The 19,337-nt window shown below is 37.8% G+C and overlaps 1 protein-coding gene across 2 annotated transcripts in view; it reads left to right on the forward strand.

The window, feature by feature from the left end:
• The window catches only part of Bx42 (Puff-specific protein Bx42), a 40,231-nt gene extending 27,112 nt beyond the window's left edge, over nt 1-13,119 (forward strand). For both annotated transcript variants that reach the window (XM_083111378.1, XM_083111380.1), the window contains exons 9-12: nt 1,610-1,751; nt 2,434-2,533; nt 5,049-5,327; nt 12,665-13,119. In XM_083111378.1, the coding sequence (XP_082967504.1) occupies nt 1,610-1,751; nt 2,434-2,533; nt 5,049-5,327; nt 12,665-12,857 (714 nt within the window). In that variant the 3' untranslated portion in view covers nt 12,858-13,119. The remainder of the gene's footprint in view (nt 1-1,609; nt 1,752-2,433; nt 2,534-5,048; nt 5,328-12,664) is intronic.
• Nucleotides 13,120-19,337: the final 6,218 nt, after the last annotated feature.

Below are 19,337 nucleotides of genomic sequence, written 5' to 3' on the forward strand. Positions count from 1 at the left end.
ACAAACTGGGGTAAAATTTGTAGGTTTAAAAGTTTAAAAACTTTCATCTCCATGAAATGACAGTTCTTCATCTATCATTTGGAGTTTACTTTCGAAGAAGGGTCCAAGTCAATCTGAAAATTTGGACAACCAAAGGAGCATTCATGTTATGATTTTTTTGTTTTATAGTGCTAATCCTGCTTAAATTTATTGGCAAAATTGTTGGAAATATTATCATTGTGTGTGTGTTTGACATTTTGTTAGGATGCAAAACTTATGAGTCCTTTGGTCATCTATTAATTCAGATAATGTATGATTCATTCTGATTCATCATGAATTGTCATTTTATTTCAGATCAGAAGATTAATGCTTATCGTTAAATTTCATACTGGTTGATATCTAGACACACATATTTTTAGTAAATAAAAAGCAAAATTTCTGTACAAAAACTGTCAATTTCGGGTTCCAAAGCAGTAAATAAAACATACTTTCGGTGTTATAGCGGTGAAAAAAACAGATCAAAAGCAGTATATAAAATGACATTTTGGTTTTAAAATTGTGAACATAATCCAAAATTTTATTTAAAAGCTGCACTTACTACAATAATAAACATAACCCTTCTAATAGCACATTTATGTAGTTACCAGAGTATTAAGCTTATTCCTGTATAAAGGGGTTCATTCTTGCTTCTCAAATATTTACAGCAGAATTAATCAATTTTCCATGAATTGTATAACTCACAGGATAATTCGAACTTCAGAAAGTGTTGCGTCGGCAAATAAACTCTAAATTTCTATTTCGCATTTTGAAGTTCATTTTGCATCATTTCGTGACAAAACAGGGTAGTAAAATGCACCTCACACCTTTCAGAAACGTTAAAAATTAACATTAGAATGTGTTATGACGTGTTTTCGTCAAAAACTAAATAGTATGCATGCCCCTATTGATATCAATACATGCAGTAAATAAAATAGTACAACAAAGATGTGATGGGATGCGGTAGCTCAGTTGGTAGAGCATCTGGCTACCACACGGAAGACCCGGGTTTGAATCCTGGGCCAGGTGATCTGGCTATGAATTTTTCCAGTCATTTCCCTGTTTCTGCATGGCTCTGAGGCCCACCCAACCTCATATCAATGGGTACCTGGGGGTAAAGGTGGCTGGGCATGATGCTGATCATATCATCCCAACTATGGCCAAGATCAAGAATATGTGGAACTCTACTTCCACATCACCACATTTGCCTTCATTGCATGTGTGCACATGCACAAGGGTATCTTTACCTACCTTACAATAAAGATGTGATAAAATGGAAACCATTAATTACAGTGGAACCCCGATTTTACGTTACCAGGTTGTACACTTTCCCGCATTATACAATCAATCTTGATGATCCCAACATAGCAAAATATCATAAAATTTTCCTCGATTTTACATTTTCCTGCATTTTAAGATCTTTCAGCTTCACTCTTGAAAAATGTAAAATTGAAGTTCTACTGTATTTTGAGGGACATGGGTTTATAATAAGGGAAATCGTAAAATCATTTTTTTTTTCACGATTGCTGGTCATGTGTACTCAATCACATGGAATTTGATTGAATGTGTGTTTATGAAGATGTTATTGTTATAGGCTCGTGAAGCTGTTGAGATGAGAGCGCAGCTGGAGAAGAAACTTGCCCAGAAAGAAAAGGAGAAGAAAGAGGAGCATCTGAGGCAGTTGGCTCAGAAGGCGAGAGAAGAGAGAGCTGGAATTCGAACACAGGCAATGGCAGGTTAGTATTTGAAATAAAATATTAATTTTAATAATTTTTCATTGCCTTCGCTTTTTGTGCCACTTTTGGCTAATTTGCAAAGATGGGGATGACGTGATGAAATTGATGAATGGACACTCACAGACATCCATGCCCAGGCTGGGAATCGAACAAGGGACCCCTGGTATCATAGTGCAATGTGCTATCCACTCTGCCACGGGGCCGGCGATTTCCTGGTTCAAAGGTAATGTGGAATAATGTAGACACCAACACTAAATGTATTTTTTTGTGTTACACTAACATTCCACATACAAGTGTGGAAAGTAGCAAGTCATATTCAATAATTTGAATATAATTGAAGTGGTAAATAATGCCAGATGGATAAATATGTTTTGTAGCCTATACAAGACTGCTGGAAGCATCTTTATTGTTCAGTTTATAACATTTAAGGTGTGTTCAAATCTTCCAATACAATTTTATAGTAATTCTGGCACATATTAATTTTTTTATATGCAATTTCGCTGTATCAGACTATCTTCATTGAATCAGCAAGGATGTATATGTACCAGAACTGCAATGCAATACTATGATGATTATTTTTATCATAAATGCTGTACACCTAACGTGTGCACTGTGCATTCCATCAAGATACCATTGATCTATCCACTAAGAACATATTGATTGATTGATTTTCTATTTATAGATAAGGATGATGAATCAAGGGAACGTGACCAACTGCGATATGATAGACATAAGGATAGACAGCGAGAAAGAAATTTGGCCAGAGCAGCCCCTGATAAAAGGTTGGTGTGTTTGCATATTTTTTATGTTGTAGTTCCTTTCAGCAAAAATTATATTAGTATTGTTTAGTCATGAAAAAATCTACTTCTGTTATGTTTGTTTTAACATCAGTTATGCATTTTTGAAAATATTAATGTGAGGAAAACTTGTAAGATGTTTTACCTGAAACTAAGTTTAATATGAATAGAAACTACAAAAATTCACATTTTTTATTCTTTTCAAACCTCCTTTTGATAGTCATAACTATGTTAGATTCATTTATGATACTATTGCAAATGTAAAAAATTATGAAGAGAGAAATTTTTGCTACACAATTTTAATTTGCATACTTTCAAGATAACTAGGCTCTAGAATGGCACGTGTGAATTAATACAAAGTGTTAATTTTCAATACAAGCACCATTGATATTAATACATATTATTATTTTAATCATGAATGATATGTATATCACAGTCTAAAAAATCTGTTGAAAACACTTTCCTCCATAAACCCCATTTGACTTGATTAGGTAGGGACTTGACTTAATTACTTTTGCTCCATCAGGAGCATAGGGCTTCAGTGAAACGCCTCCATTTACCTCTGTGATGTGCCAACTCTTTGACCTCTCTCCATGTTTTTTTTTTCTTTTTTGGCTTTTTTCTTCTTCTACTGTTATCTTCCACAGATTTCTTTGGACGTCCTATTTTTTGGGCTTCTTGAGGATTCCAGTCTAAGGCTTTTTCTCTGTTGCTCCAGTTGGTTTTTGTAAGGTGTGTCCTAACTAACTCCATTTTCTTGTTTTTATTTGCATTGCAATTGGCTGTTTAGTTTCCATAGTTCTTCATTGGATATTATTTCTGGCCATTTTATGTTGAGGATACACCTAAGACAACGATTGATAAAGGTTTATATCATTTTTGTGTTAGCTTGTGTTGTTTTCCATGTTTCGCAAGCAAACAGTAAAACTGATTTACATTTGTATTGAAAATTCTTATTTTCTTTCTAGAAATATTGCAAGCTTTCTAAATGGGATACAGTTTTATGAATGCCACATTGGCTTTCCTTATTTTATTTTGTGTCTTCATATGAACCTCCTTCTTTTGTTATGATACTTCCTTAGTATGTAAATGAATACTTGTTCAACCAACTCATGACAAACATTCAATTTTTCTTTTCCTCTTGCATTGACTCTCATTTCTTTAGTCTTGTTCACATTAACTCTTTCCCTGGTGGCAAGATTACGAACTTGCTGTATCCTGGTGGGAAATTTAAACAAAATTAACCTAAAAGACATATTTATTACTTTTGTTTGGCAACAGCAACAAAGATGAAATCTTTTGTTATACAAAATGTAAATATCAGTAGAGGATCAATGAAAGCATATATTTATAATTAATAGTTTTAGCATTTTAGCAATTTTAGTAGTTAGTAATTGTGCTTTGTGTGATAATCACGGTAACATGAAATTTTACAAAGTGCTACACCACAACTTGAACACAACACTTGTCTCTCTTCTTTTGTGTAACATAGGATTTCATCTTTGTTGCTGTTGCCAAACAAAAAGAATAAATATGTCTTTTAGGTTAATTTTGTTTAAATTGCCCACCAGGATAGAGACAGTAAGTTCGCCAGGGAAGCCATTCTTCTTTCCTTCGGTCTGCCGCACACACGGAGCTCTGGAACACGATAACAACAGTGGGGATAAAAATAGACTTGCACCTCACAAAACAATGACTCAATTGTTTCCAAGGTCAAGAGCAATCTTCCCTCAACACTTGCGAAAGATTTCGCAATCATGTGTTCAGCTGCTAAGCGGCAGGATAGCTCAGACGAAGCACATGTGTGTGGGCATGAAAATGCGCCCATGCCAGAGAAAGGTTGGATTCTTTTCGGCATGAAAACACACCCACACCAGGGAAAGTGTTAATAGTGAATCCTGCTATCTTTGCTTCCTCCTGTAGACTTTTTAGTTTCTCCTTCATGTCACTAAGTTTTTCTGTTAATAAGCAGAAGTCATCCGTAAAATCTAAATCTTCTAGTCCATCTTCGATTCTGCATTGAATTTCTCTATTCCTGCAACCCATCGTTTCCTTTGTAGCTGTATCTAGTACTAGTAGATATATTGTCGGAGATGGGATGCAGCCCTGTCTTACTCCATTTGTAACATCGATGTAGTCTGTCAGCTGTCCTTCATGTAGGGTTTTACACCTGTAACCTTTGTACATATCTTCTATTAGGTTTAATATCTTCGTTGGAATACAGTATTCTGCCAGTGTCTGCCACACGACTCTTCTATTTAGATTAGGCAGTGGAAGTAGCATTTTTCGCAAATTCCAGAAAGCATCAGATGGTGTCGGTGCAGCCAATAAATAATATATTGATGTCATTTAATCTCTGTTACGTATATTAAAAAATCTTATAGAGATGTGTTTTTGCAGTGCATTAGAAATTATTTAATTGATGTCTTTTTTGCCTGTTTGGTTACCTGCTATTGTAATTAGTAAGATTTTTGTCCCTAAGTGTACTTCTTTATTTCAGATCTAAGCTTCAGAGAGACAGGGAGAGGGACATTAGTGAACAGATTGCCCTTGGAATGCCAGCTAAGAGCATGGGCGGTGAAGACACTCAGTTTGACCAGAGGCTGTTCAACCAATCAAAGGGCATGGACAGTGGGTACGGAGATGATGAAGCGTACAACGTGTATGATAAACCTTGGAGGGATGCAGGAACTCTGGGACAACATATTTACAGACCATCAAGAGATCTGGACAAGGATGTGTATGGAGATGATTTGGAGAAAATTATGAAAACCAACAGGTGAGGTTTTTGTGATACTGTGTACTGTATACACTGTACTTTTTGTTATGTTTTTTGCCAGCCTCTGTAATTGTAGTGGTTAGCATAACATGCTGCAAACATGCACCATGGGACCTGCAGTTTTCGTTTTAACGATAACATCAAAAAGTTGAGGAAAGCGCAATAAAGTGTCTAAAATGTATTTGGGTAAGTTAAAGAGGCAATTTTTTGATGTTTCGGAATAGCGAAATATGCCATTTTACAGAATAACACCGAATTTTGCCGAGGTGGAAGTTGAATTCACCTTGGATTGGTGACTCACGAGCCCCGGTTGAGGAAAGACAAGGGGGGGGGGAGGAGTTTTCCTTCTCCAGATAAGAGCTGACACCGTGCATTTGCCTACCCCGAGCACCGATCGGCAGTTTGCCTTCATCAGCTTTGAACGTTCTTTTGTTTTTATAGTGTGTTGTGCGGTTTTAGTATGTGTATTTTACATTCTTTTTTTTAGAAAGTGTCTTTCTTATACCATTTTAACCTAAATCCTCAACCATCACTTTCTCGACGAGGCACCATGTCAGGTGTCTGAAAACATCTTTTCAACCTGAAGAAGGAGGTAGTATAACCTTCGAAACGTAGTTCGATAAATCTCATGCTCACACACGTAAGTTACTGATTTTTAATCTTTTAACCTTTAGTTGGTGTTCACGTCCCTAGCCATGGGTTGTATCCCAAGGAAATCTTGGATGTTTTCATTGTGTGGTGTGATGATAATATTGAGTGGAAATATTTTGTGTTTCTATGTTCTTAAAACCAGTGGATAATCTTCATGAATCTAGATTCTCCCATCTGGGATTTGTGATTTGTACTGTTTTCTTTCACTAGTTTTATCAATTCCTTATTTGCACTAAACCTTGCAATGTAGAGAGAGACCAGCAAAGTTAAATAACTAGAATATAATGTGGTTAAGTAAAACATAGGTTTGGAAGAGTTTGTTGGACATGATATCCAAGTATTGTACAGTTCTTGTGCTTTGTGCCAGTCCTAATATGTGCACCTACATGTTAAGAGGTGGTCATCAGCAGCAAAGCGTGACATTTTTACATAGTCATCGCAAGATTTGCCAGACGTCAGGGTCGATCTTTCTACGGAGAGGGAGGGATGCACAATATTTCTCTGTGATAAACGCCAAGGTCACTGCCAATTCAATGTAAAAGCTCATACCACGGACCTTACGACTATACAAAAGACACATAATTCTATCCCATATGACGAGAATTATTAAATATAATGGAAACTGAAATGCAAACACCTCAATTGTCGTGTTTAATGGTAAGAAGAACCTTTATGGTTCGCCGCCAATTGTTGCTTTGATAATGAAAAGCAGATTTATATCATTCAATGTGTGCTTTTCCTCTTAACAAGTGGAAATAGCAGACATTTGAGTGGTGTGCCCAGGATTTTCGAAGAGGGGGGGTTACATGTACTTTTTCTGAAGTCTTCATTTTGCCATCTTTTCCGGCCTTTTCGTTCTTCTTTTTTTTTTCCAAAGAATATTGAGCCTAAGCAGAATTATGATCCTCACCACCCCTACTTGAGCATGCCACTGGACACTCGGAAGAATCTTGATGACTCCAGCCAAACCCTGCCGTGGCTGTAAACATGGGGATGGGAACTGAAGAAAGGGCCTGTTATGACCCAGACCTTCAAGAGTGGGAGAAAGTACAGGTCGTTGGACCTGTCTGCCTGTTCAGTTGTTCTCGGCACCGGCAGAGACCAGAGAGATTCGCACCATTCTGCGATGAGCTGGGCCGACGAACACCATTGCCTTCAATAGGAAACTTGGCGGGAGGGTTCGGCACGAGGGGTAGTACTGGGCCCTTATTTCGATGTGCTAAGATTAGCGGATCTCTTGCGTATTTCGAGCTGTTTCATGTTGTCGCCTGGCTTATTTCACACAAATATGCGAGTATTCTGACTTATTATTTTTGCTGCTTCTCTAAAATATATAAAATGTAATATTTTTATTATTTTGCTTGGTCATCGCCACATCTCCCGGATGCCTCTGGTGGTCATGTGACCAAGGACATTGAGTGATTAATGTACAATCTTGCATCCAATTGTTCTGGGCCTCCCTGATGGTATATTGGTAACACTGTCATCTTGTAATCAAGGGTTATCAGCAGTGGTGGCAATTATGGGGTAATTGTCCCCCCCCCCACACTTTTTGCCACTTTTGTCCCCGCACTGTGCTAAACCTTATCTACAAAGGGAAATAAACTGTCTTTGCCCCCCAGTTTTCTCACCTTGCTCCCCCGGTTTTGGAACCCAATCGCCACCACTGGTTCTCAGGTTCAATTCCTGATGGTGGCAAATTGCACATTAGGTCAGATTTCACCTCAAAAACTGTAGGCCCAGTCCCAATTAGCATATCTGAGTGTAAAGTGGACTTACAACAAACAGAGGCTCTTCAACCAAAGTTTCTGGGTTTTTAGGAGATCATTGTTACATTGTGAGGGTTACTTATCTATTTCATCTAATCATCGTGATTGGCCAAAAATGGCAGAAAAGTACAATATTAGAAAAATACAAATACTAATTAATATGTGTAATCAAGGAACTGCCTGCTAAAAACTGGATGAATGGTTAACAGAGAAAGTACCCAGGAAAGAAGAACAGCAAATGATGTTAAATTAAGAGGATTATATCATTACGCAAATTGCTTGACCATAAAGATAACTACTGCAGTGTTGCAAATATCTCATTACCTGAACAGTGTTGCTGCCTTTCAAATCAAAACCAATTATTATTCCAACAATAAGCAGCTTCCTGTAATGCAGAGTTTGACCACATACTTCTCAGAAAAGTCATCACTGAAATAAACATAAATTTATAATTCCAAGTAGAAATTAGTCATATGTAACCATTTTCAAGTTGATGTTACATACTTAGGTTCGATTGTAGTTGGCCTTTGAATCGTACTTGATTAATTTATTCGTACTTTTACCTTACTGTGTGTTGATCTTTTAGTATATTTCCTTTCATGCAGTATTTTTCTTTTATACAATGCAATACCAAGAAAAAGTATGAATTTGTCAGCCAGCTAATCTGTATTGACGTACAGAATGTCTTTGCACAAATACTCATACTTCCTGAATTATCTCAATTTAGGCTTATTGTTAACATATAGCACTATTAACCTAATTGACTATTGTTAGTGCTCAGTTGCAATATGCAATTGAGACAGTCATTTACATCGTACAAGGTGCATGGCATGAGATAATGAGAAACCTATTTTATTTCGGCACATAGTCACCATTCTTTTCGAAACACTTATTACATGGGGGAGTAAGGTTTTGGATGCCTTCTGCATAAAAATGCACTGTCTTTAAGGCCTTGCACACCCAGCTTACTATTTGTGGCTTTTTCACAAGTGTACTCTGATCCATGTTCATTAGAGACATGCATATTTCATTTTTGACATAAACTTGAAATGTGAAATAACACACCGTAATGTTAATGATTCATGTTTTTGAAAGGTGTTAGGTGCATTTTCCTACCATGTTTTGTCGCAAATTGATTTGAAATGACCTGTAAAATGCAAAGGAAACTCTTATACACGAAATTTAGGGTTTATATACCGTGACACCTTCTGAGGTCTGAATTATCATGAAAAAAAATTGATTAATTCTGCTGCAAAAATGAACTCCTTTGCACAGGAGTATTCTGGTAAGTACATAAATGTGGTATTAGAAGGGAAATGTGTATTTTGTGTAATAAGTATAGTTTTAAAATCAAATTTAGAGTTTTATTCACCATTTTAACACCGAAATGCCATTTTATATACCACTTTTGATCCCGAAATATGCCCATTTTTGTACTGAAATTCTGATCTTTTATTCACCATAAGTATGTGGTGAAATAGTTATTTTCTTGAATTATTGCATTCACATGGCCATCCATCTGAACACTTAAATGCACAACACCACTGCCTGAATTGCCCTTAAGTTTAACACAATTCAGTGTGAATTTTGCCAGCATTACAAACATTTCTTGAGAATAGAGTTGCAGACTTGGCTTTACAACTGGCAGGATTACTTATTCTCAAAGCCATAAAAAATAAGTGTCTCAGAGCTCCTGACAATATGCCCGATAACAGCCTAATGAAACATGCGAGGTCTGCCCAGTATTCTGACCTTTACTTTTGAAGTGTACCTCATACCTAAAACTATGCTCTCAACTAGCTTACCTGCGTAATATTTGTACATTCACAAAATTATTAATATTGACATCACATTTCAAGAATTAATACTAGTAATTAAAACGTAATTATAACTCACCTGTTTTATTGCAGCTTATTTAATTAGAATATTGAAAAGACCCTGTCATCTTCAGTGTTCATTGTTGTCATTATTCATGTTACCAATACTGAACAAATATTCCATTGCTGAATCATATAGCCTGTTTCACCAATGGCATATTTGCTGCGTATAATGTGCAGTAAATGTAGTATTTCACATTCAGAAGGAACTTTGGATGCAGTGCAATAAGTGTTAACTATGGAAACAGAATAGACAAAGAAAATATGGATATTGTTCAAACAATAGTAATAGATGCAGAAATTGTTTGTTTCACTTTTGTCCATTTATTATTACATTTACTCCTTTCTATTATATTTTATGTCTATATTTTTAATTTATCATACATATTTCATCCCATTTGACAGGTAATTAACCTTTTATTGTTAAGAACCTATGTGCAAGTATATTTTTGATACTTTATGCTTTTCTTGAGCTTATAATATCCATTGATACTACACTCTGTAAAGAAAAAATAGCGACACTTGCTCGGATATGGTTTTCACAAGATTCATTAACCAAAATTATTTTGTACATGAATTCCTGATAACATTACAATGCATATTTGCAATGAGCAGTCCAACCTTAACTACATACGCCACAGTTTCAGCTTATTGACATGACTATAATGAATGTATATGCATATATAACTAGCTGTATGTGTTTCTATAAAAGAGCCTTTCTAGAGAGTAATACATAAAGTCAAAGAAACAATAAGAATATAACATACTAAGAATAGCACAAAAAAATAGAATATATTAAGGGTAAGACATATTGTGTATGAACATTGAGAGTACAACACAGCAAACTAGTATTTTGTATCCCCACCATGGGCCTTCTGCAGTACAGCCAATCATCGAGGCATCCTGGTTACGGTTATGGCAAAGTGTAACCTCGATTTCATGGAATCAAACCCGGATTATCTGTTCCATGAGTTCTCTCCTATTTGAGAATGTCTTGTTATGCAGTCTTCTGTTCATAATGGCACACAAATTTTCAAAGGGATTCATGTCAGGCGAGTTTGGAGGCCACCAGTGTCTCGAAATGCTCACGTCCTTGAACCACGTATTGACAATTTTCGCTCGGTGACATGAAGCATTATCGTCCTGGAAAACAAAGTAGTCCATATTTTCTCCAGAAAAGTAGTCTCTAGCTGTTGTAAGAACTTTACGTTCCAGAATTTGAAGATATTTTCGTGCATCAACTGACCCTTCACATATCTCCATCCTTCCGACGCCTTGAGCAGTAAAACAAGCCCGCACCATCACTTCGCCACTGAATTTTTGCGTCTCTGAAACACATTCCTTTTCAAGTTCCTCGCCCTTTCGCATCCACAACTTCACACCACCATCGTTTCCCACTATTCTAAATCTCTCTTCATCGGAGAAAATGACGTGCTTCCACTCGTCTTCAGTCCAACTTGAATATCGCCTCACAAAAACTCATCTTGCTGCCCTGTGTGTTTGTGTCAGCTTCGGCTTCTTACACAGTTTCTTCTTCCCAATACCCACTTTGCCCAGTCAAGACAATACAGTTGTATGGCTGACTGCAATTCCAAGGTCATTTCTAATTACAGAAGAAGCAAGTTGACGGGAACTCATTCGTAGATTCTGCAGTGCTGTTGTTTTCATTTTCCGATCTACTCTTTGTGATGTTTTCCTTTTTCTACCACACTGTTGCTAAACTGACGATTTGTTATGCTGGTTTTGCTTGTGAATTACTCTTCCTGCTGTTGAATGGTGGATTTCGAGTATTTTACCGATCTCCCTGAGAGATTTACCTTCGCTGTGCAAAGTAAGAATTTTGCCTTGCTTACGTCACATTTCTTACCCATTTTACTTGTTTAGAGTCCACACACAGCAACAATATCACAAAAACAACGCTACACAACAACAATACTGCCACTTGACACTGTACAAACAATGAGAAAGCACAGAACAGTGACTAACTGCTGTTTACCTTAGCCTACACATCACAACTACAATGCAGAATTCTCAAGATGATAACTGACGAAGTGCTTTCAGCACCATCTAGCGGGAATACAGTGTCCAAAAAGTCCTGTCCATTGAACTTTGAATAGCTATAAGTTGGTAACAAACTGTCAGAGATGAATACGACTTTAGCACAAGAGAGCATGGTCCTTTGGCATGTTTTTGCGGTTGAAAGAAATACACCACGTACCTGAAGATTCTCAGGAGGGGGGAGGGGTATCGTGCAGGGCGGAGAAAGAAAAATTAACAAAATCATATTTTTGCCCCAAAACGTCTCAATTCCTGGGTTACGACAACTTTCTCTGAACTTTTAGTCAGAGAATGTTGAAAGAGGCTAAATTTTTTGGTTGCAATGTGTAGGGTGACAGAGAAATAAAATTTTATGATGTCAGCAGGAAAACCTATTTTTTTGCACATTTTCACGGCAGTTTGCAATGCTCCGAGCATCAAATTGCACGGCACGATGCAATTAAACCAGTCAGGAACATCATAATAATGTTCAGAGTTTTATGCAGGATAGGTAGAATGTCAGTACATCATCAGTATTGACAAAAATTTTCTATCCATCAATTCCCATGTGACGTTCATTTTCAACAACAGTCAAAAGGAAGAATTCTCTCCAATTTTGATAAATAACCATTTTTGGAAATACAGATGAACAGAATGTGTAAAGAAACCCATCACCACACATCTTCACTTATCATTTCCCTCTTAGTGCTCCCATAGGCGAGTTCTTCCATACCCACCTCAAGAATATTTCATGAAATTATGTTCGCTGTTTTTTTTTTCTGCCTCTTTGGGATAATCACAATGAGGATAAATGATCTAGATCAAATTACTGTGAAGGTGTGACTTGAACTTGCGACTGTCCAATACTGCGGTGGCTTTACAGATTAACCAGTGTTGTTTGTAGAATTATTTTTGGAAACTTATTTAAGTGTGGTGTTTATTTGAATGAGCTGAGGATTGAGCAGCTTAGCACTGAAAACATTATTTTTGCTCCTATTTACAGATTTGTCCCAGACAAGGAATTCAGTGGTACAGACCGTGGAGCAGCACGCAGCGGACCTGTTCAGTTTGAGAAAGATGAAGAGGATCCTTTCGGTCTGGACCAGTTCTTGACTCTAGCTAAAAGAGCTAGCAAGAGACCTAAAGATGACAGAGAAAGGAGAGATGATCGTGATAAAAGAAGAAGAAAAGAGTGATCAGTTTGCAGTGTATTGTGCACCTGTATGACTGTATATAACTATATACGTGTTACATTTTCTTTCTCTTAGTGCAAGAAGCATACCTGTTTCTCAAATGAATATAGCATATAAAAATTCATTTCTCTTACGAGAAAGTGGGTGATCATTTTTAAACATCTATTGTGAAGAAAGCTTGTCATGAAATATTGGAAGTAGCATTCCTTAATTTGTAATAAATGTTTCTTTATTGAAATATGATCTTGTGATTCAATTCAAACAAGCTTAAATTCTTTCTGTTTGTTCACTGGATGGAAATTCCTTGAATTTTTCTTCCACCTTTTTCAAAAATTTTACATATTTATTTATTTATTATTATGCAAAAGTTCCACAAGAAGTGTAAGGGGTGACCTATTCCAAAGACACCCAAATGTCATTCTCCTTGCCATGTAGTACAACCTTGACTAACCTCGTCTGCATTTTGGAGACCAGTGAGGGTCTGGCATCTGGGGGACTCATGTCAAGACATCCATGTGTGTTTGTCCCTTCATCCATCTCATACGCAAAAAAGCAAAGCAAAATAAACTAAAACAAGCAATTAAAAGTGTCACGAAATAAAGTGAGACTAAGCTTCCCTCTAGGACCGGATACTCGGCAGTTTATAATTAAATTTGATGTCGGAACAGGATTAAGTGGCTTATCAGATGTTGGTAAAAGAAAAAACTCAAAACCAAGGTGCGACCTGTAACCTAAGGTAAAAAAAATCTAATATCCTTGTTAAAGGTTTATTGCCACAACTACATGCACAGGCATTTTGTTAGTATTCATTCCAGAATGGAAGGAAATCTGTGAAAGATGAACTACACTGTGGACAGCCAGTTTCTGCATGGACGGTGAAAAATGTGAGGAAATGATCACTTGCTAGTATTTGGGGGAAATGCAGCGTCAGTGTGCCCGCATGTGACTCGTCAAGAATGAACTGTTCAAGAACAACAATTTGCTTCTGTTGCTTGATAATGCACCATCACACTGCACACGGTCTGTGAAGAAGTTTCTGATCTCGAATTCCATCTCCGTGTGATGGAACATCCCACATATATGCCAGATTTAACCCTAGCAGACTTTTTCCTCTTCCCAAAACTCAAGTGTGCCATGTTTTTGTATCATTACTGACATTGTAAGTTCTGTAACACAATGACTTGGACAGATATCATTACAGGATTTCCATCATGCTTTCGACCAGATAGATAGATAGATGTAAGAGTTGTGGGGAATCTGAGGGGGACTGCTTTGAATAAATGTGACATTTCCATGCACTGCTGTTTGTTTTCACATACTGATTCCAGTCTCATTATTTATCAGGCAGACTGTGAATGTCTGCCACCTGTCACCAGCCTGGCCAAGAAAAATCCACTCTTGAGCATTCATACCAATTTCCTTCAGGTCCATCTTCATATTGTGATTCCTTCATAGTCTTGACCTTCCTACATGTCTTCGATTCTGATTTTCGACGACATATCCTATAAACATTCCTATATCTTCCATGCATGCTGCATGACTTGCCCACCAAAATATCTTGATTTAATTAGTCTCCACTTACCTGTTGTTTATTCTGTGGTGTTCCTCTTTTATTGTAAGAGGTCATGTTTCACAACCATACAAAAGGCATAATTTTGTAAAATGCTTGCAGCCATTATTGGTTATAAGTTTCCGCAGCCAGGATAAGATATGAAGGTAAAATGATCGTCTAATGCCAGCTAATGCATGAATGTGTGTGTTGAAATAGTCATTTATTTCATCATATATCCAGTAATTAAAGGTTTGATAAACTACATTACATTCCCATTGCCGGAAGGTGGAAAATAACTGTTAAAGCATGTTTCAACAATTTAATTTGCATATCTACAGTGGAACTACAATTTTACATTTTTCCTACATTATCAGGGTGGCTACAAACAAGCAGAAATGAAATTCCCTGACTTTTCCAGGTTTTCCAGGACAAAATTTACATTTTTCCCTGACAATTACAAACTAAACTAAATTGATGTTTTTGCAAATGGAAATAATAAACTCATACAGATCCACGTATGGTTTTGTTAAGTATCAATATTATATTCTATGAAATTGACTTAATTTCTCTATTCTCTATGATTTGAATTCAAACTGCAAAATAGTGAATTTGGAAAATTATTACAATTCACGAGCTAGGGAAGGATTACGGAATTTTGTCATACGCAGTAAGTTTAAGATAAAATACTTGATTATTTTTAAAGTTACGACTAGATGAGATAAGAATGAAAGAGTGAATGATTAAGAAATACCATTTGTAATTTATCAGTCTCCTTATACATTCTCGGTATTATATGTTGATAATTCCACTGAGGTTTGGAACCCTCTGCTTGCAAGAACCGTGAGTGCGGACTCATTTTTCAATGCATAAAGCTGCTTCTCTCTTCTCTGTAAAGCAAACAACTTAACTCTTGCATATAAGTGAAACAATTGAATCGAACAAAATAAAGTGTCATATTTCCTTACATTATCAATGGGATTTCTGCTTCAGTACAGTATATCCAAGTGAAGTACTGTGAAACTGACAACACGCAGTTATACCATTAATGCTGACGAAAAGGTTACGTAGGTATTAGAAATTAAACGCAAGGAATTTATAGAATTGCATTGTATAGGTACCTGATTTAGCTAACCACACATTAAAACAGGAACACTAATAATAAAAGCTTCTGAAAGTTCATATACGAGGGGCATCCTGAAAAAAGCTCCAATGGTGCCTATACGCAGCAATAGTGGTCGGAGAGCGACACACACACATGCATGCAGGAAGAAGTGGCATGTAGCTGTAATCGGGTACAGTTGCAATGCAGCCGTTTTAGGACAGTTCTAGGTTAAAGATTGCAGCTCTCATACAGTCTCCCACCGACTGCGATGTAGCCTACATTGCATGCTCAGAATTTGGCACAGAGCCACCAGCAATCGTGTGAGGTGTGCAGACGTTGCGAGTGATAGTATGGTCAGACAATGGTGCAGACAATTCACGGAAGGCCAATCGAATGTGCACAACCCCATACAGCTGAGTACACGCGGGCCCTTTGCATCACTTCAGGTGAGAGATCTTGGGCCACTCCCTGTACAGCCCTGGGCTTGAATGTACAGACTTTCATCTCTTTGCTTAACTGAAGAGGTTTCTGACAGGGCAAGGATTTGACAGCTACACTGCAGTAGAGATAGTTCCAGACTTTGCTGTCAGACACATATACCATGGGCATACAAAATTTAGTGCCATGCTACGACAAATGCCAGAACAACGGTGGTGATTATGCCGAAAATTAGGTTAGGACTCACTGTTACTAATGCAATAAATTAAAACTGATATTCTTGTTTTATTTATGCCTAATCGGAAGGAACCTTGATATTTTGTTTTTTAAATTTGTGTATTTTCTTATTTTTTACTATGCGGTGTTATTTTTCCCAAAATTCACATTTTCATTTTAGCGCATTTTCTGGCAAAGATCTGAAATTATACCTTCATGGTGTTTTAAAACTACTGTTTCAAATTGTAAGTCACACGTCTTACGCCTCTTCGTGAGAGTTTGATATCTTGAAAGTTATTTTGGGAAGTTATTTTCCATACCCCTTTTTAAATTTTAAGGTAAGGATTTTAGATAATTGAATTTTCCCCTTACTACTCCCATACGGACAAGAAAAATGATAATTCAATGCATTTTCCACGTAATATTTAGAAGCTTAACCTTTACTCCCCCGATGATACCATATGGTTTCATCAGAGTAAGGTCATACTTGCCCGATGATACCATATGGTATCATGGTGCTGATTACGAAATGAATGTGCTTTTTGGACCTTTATACTCTTATGTTTGGGTGGAAACTCTGACACAGATCTGGAGCAAGCCTCATATTGATGACCAACCTCCTGCCCCTTCTCCGCAACCTATCCATGCCACATTTCCGAACAGTGTTTCACATTTTGGCTAATTATTCAACTTTTATGGCACCCAGGAACATGAAGCATGTTTCAATGTCTTTGGAAACGTCTATTCTTTGAAGGGAATACTAAGGTTTGCACCTTCTCCCCAAAATAGCGGGAGAAGAGGGGGCAAACTCCAGATTTTTATGTTTTTTTTCATTGAAATTCTGTGCTCACGCCCCCAAACCCCCCCTTCCTCGGTTCGGAGTTCTGCATTGTACACGGTTGCATGTTGTTATGTTTTAGCTGCAAAACAAAACTTATCCAAAGTAGATTGAGTTATAACAATTATCCTCCAAAAATGTAAATTACCTATTTTACTTAAAAAAAAAAAAAAAAATCACATTTTGGCTTATTATTCAACTTGTATGGCACCCAAGAACATGAAACATGTTACGTTCTCTTGAGAAATGTCCATTCTTTGAAAAGAATACTAAAGTTCGTCCCTTCTTCCCAAATAGCGGGAGAAGAGTGGGGCAAACTCCAGATTTTTATGTTTTTTCCATTGAAATTCGGGGGTCGCGATCCCCAAACCCCCCTTCCTCGCTTCGGCATTCTGAATTGTACACGGTTGCATGCTCTGATGTTTTAGCTGCAAAACAAAACTTGTCCGAAGTAGATTGCTCCCATAGTGCCAGAGTTATAACAATTTTCCTCCAAAAATGCAAATTACCTATTTTTCGTCAAAAAATAAATAAATCACATTTTGGCTTATTATTCAACTTGTATGGCACCCAAGAACATGAAACATGTTACGTTGATTTGAGAAATGTCCATTCTTTGAAAAGAATACTAAAGATCGTGCCTTCTCCTCAAAATAGTGGGAGAAGAAGGGGCAAACTCCAAATTTTCATGTTATTTCCATTGAAATTCGGGGGACGTGCCCCACCGAAGTCCCCCTTCTTCAGTCCGGTGTTCTGAATTGTACACGGTTGCATGCGCTGATGTTTAGCTGAAAAACAAAAGTTATCCGAAGTAGATTGCTCCCATAGTGCCCGAGTTATAACAATTTTCCTCCAATGAATGTTCGAATTTAAAATTCCCGCCGAGAAAAATTTCTCTCTCCTCCTGCCATCAGTGGTTTCTGGCGCCGTGGTTGTGTTGCACATAAAAGGGGCCTAAAAGTTGAGGCCGAAACTTACGAACAAGATTTCCTGTTCCCGTGCAGAGTTCCATAACAATATCTATAAATAAATTTTTAAAAAAAGTCAATGAAGACGAAATTCCCTGACATTTTTTGACAACTCAAATTCCCTGACTTTTCCCGGTTTTCCAGGTCTGTCGCCACTCTGATTATACACAAACATACATGCAAACTTCATGGTCCCAGTAGTTCAAAATGCAATAAAATTTTCCCAGATTTCCCTGCATTTTACATTTTTCACCTTGATCCCCTGAAAAATGTTCCACTGTGTGCATGTCGAGTTACAATTTCCATTTTTCTGTTCAATCTACAAGGGTCGTTCAAGGTTGACCGGGATTTTCGTACGTAAAACATCGATCAATAGCCGGATCATGATGAAACGTGCGGGTGACGTAATGTATTCCTTCGCGAGTAACTAGCGCCCGGCATGACGTATTTCGCGCATGCGCAGCAGTTGCAGCGAACATGGCGGCAAGCAGTGTGTCTGTGGCTGTGGAGCAGCGGTGTGTAATCAAATTTCTCGTGAAGGAGAAAGTGAAACCAGCCGAGATTTTCAGACGATTGCAAGCACAATATGGTGAACAAACGATGTCGCGGACAAGAGTGTACGAATGGTGTGAGCAGTTTCGCGAAGGACGGGAGCTGGTGACAAATGAAGCGCATGGACACATTCGCCCGACTGCAGTCACACCCGTGAATATCGCACATGTTGAGCAAATGATTCTTGAGAACCGGCGAGTAACAGTGCGGGATATTGCTGCCGAGGTGAATATCAGTGTCGGGAGTGTTGAGACAATCATTCACGACCACTTACGCTTCAGCAAAATCTGTGCAAGGTGGGTTCCCCACCAGCTGACATTCGATCAGAAGTGGACACGCAGGACGGTCTGTGAACAGCTTCTGAATCGGTTTTGAGCAGAAGGTGATGAATTGTTGCAATCCATCATCACGTGTGATGAAACATGGTTGCACAATTCCGCTGGAAAGATCATGGCAAGTGTCTTCTGGGACATGAAGGGCGTTATCCATGTGGATTTTCTGGACAAAGGGAGCACGATTAATGCCCAGTATTACTCCACATTGTTGAGTGGTGCTGTACGAAAGTCCATTCGCAAGAAAAGACCTGGGATGTTGTCTGGAAATGTCATTCTTCTCCATGACAATGGCCACCCTCACACGGCCAATGTGACAACAACAACTCTGGCCAACATGCGCTGGGAAGTTCTGCCCCATCCCCCCTTCAGTCCAGATTTAGCCCCCAGTGATTATCATTTGTTTGCACCCCTTAAAGACCATCTGGGAGGGAAGAAATTCATGACAGACGAAGCATTGCGGAGTGATGTCCTCCAGTGGCTAC

Source organism: Lepisma saccharinum, chromosome 25, assembly GCF_977018435.1.
Source record: "Lepisma saccharinum chromosome 25, izLepSacc3.1, whole genome shotgun sequence".
Taxonomy (NCBI): domain Eukaryota; kingdom Metazoa; phylum Arthropoda; class Insecta; order Zygentoma; family Lepismatidae; genus Lepisma; species Lepisma saccharinum.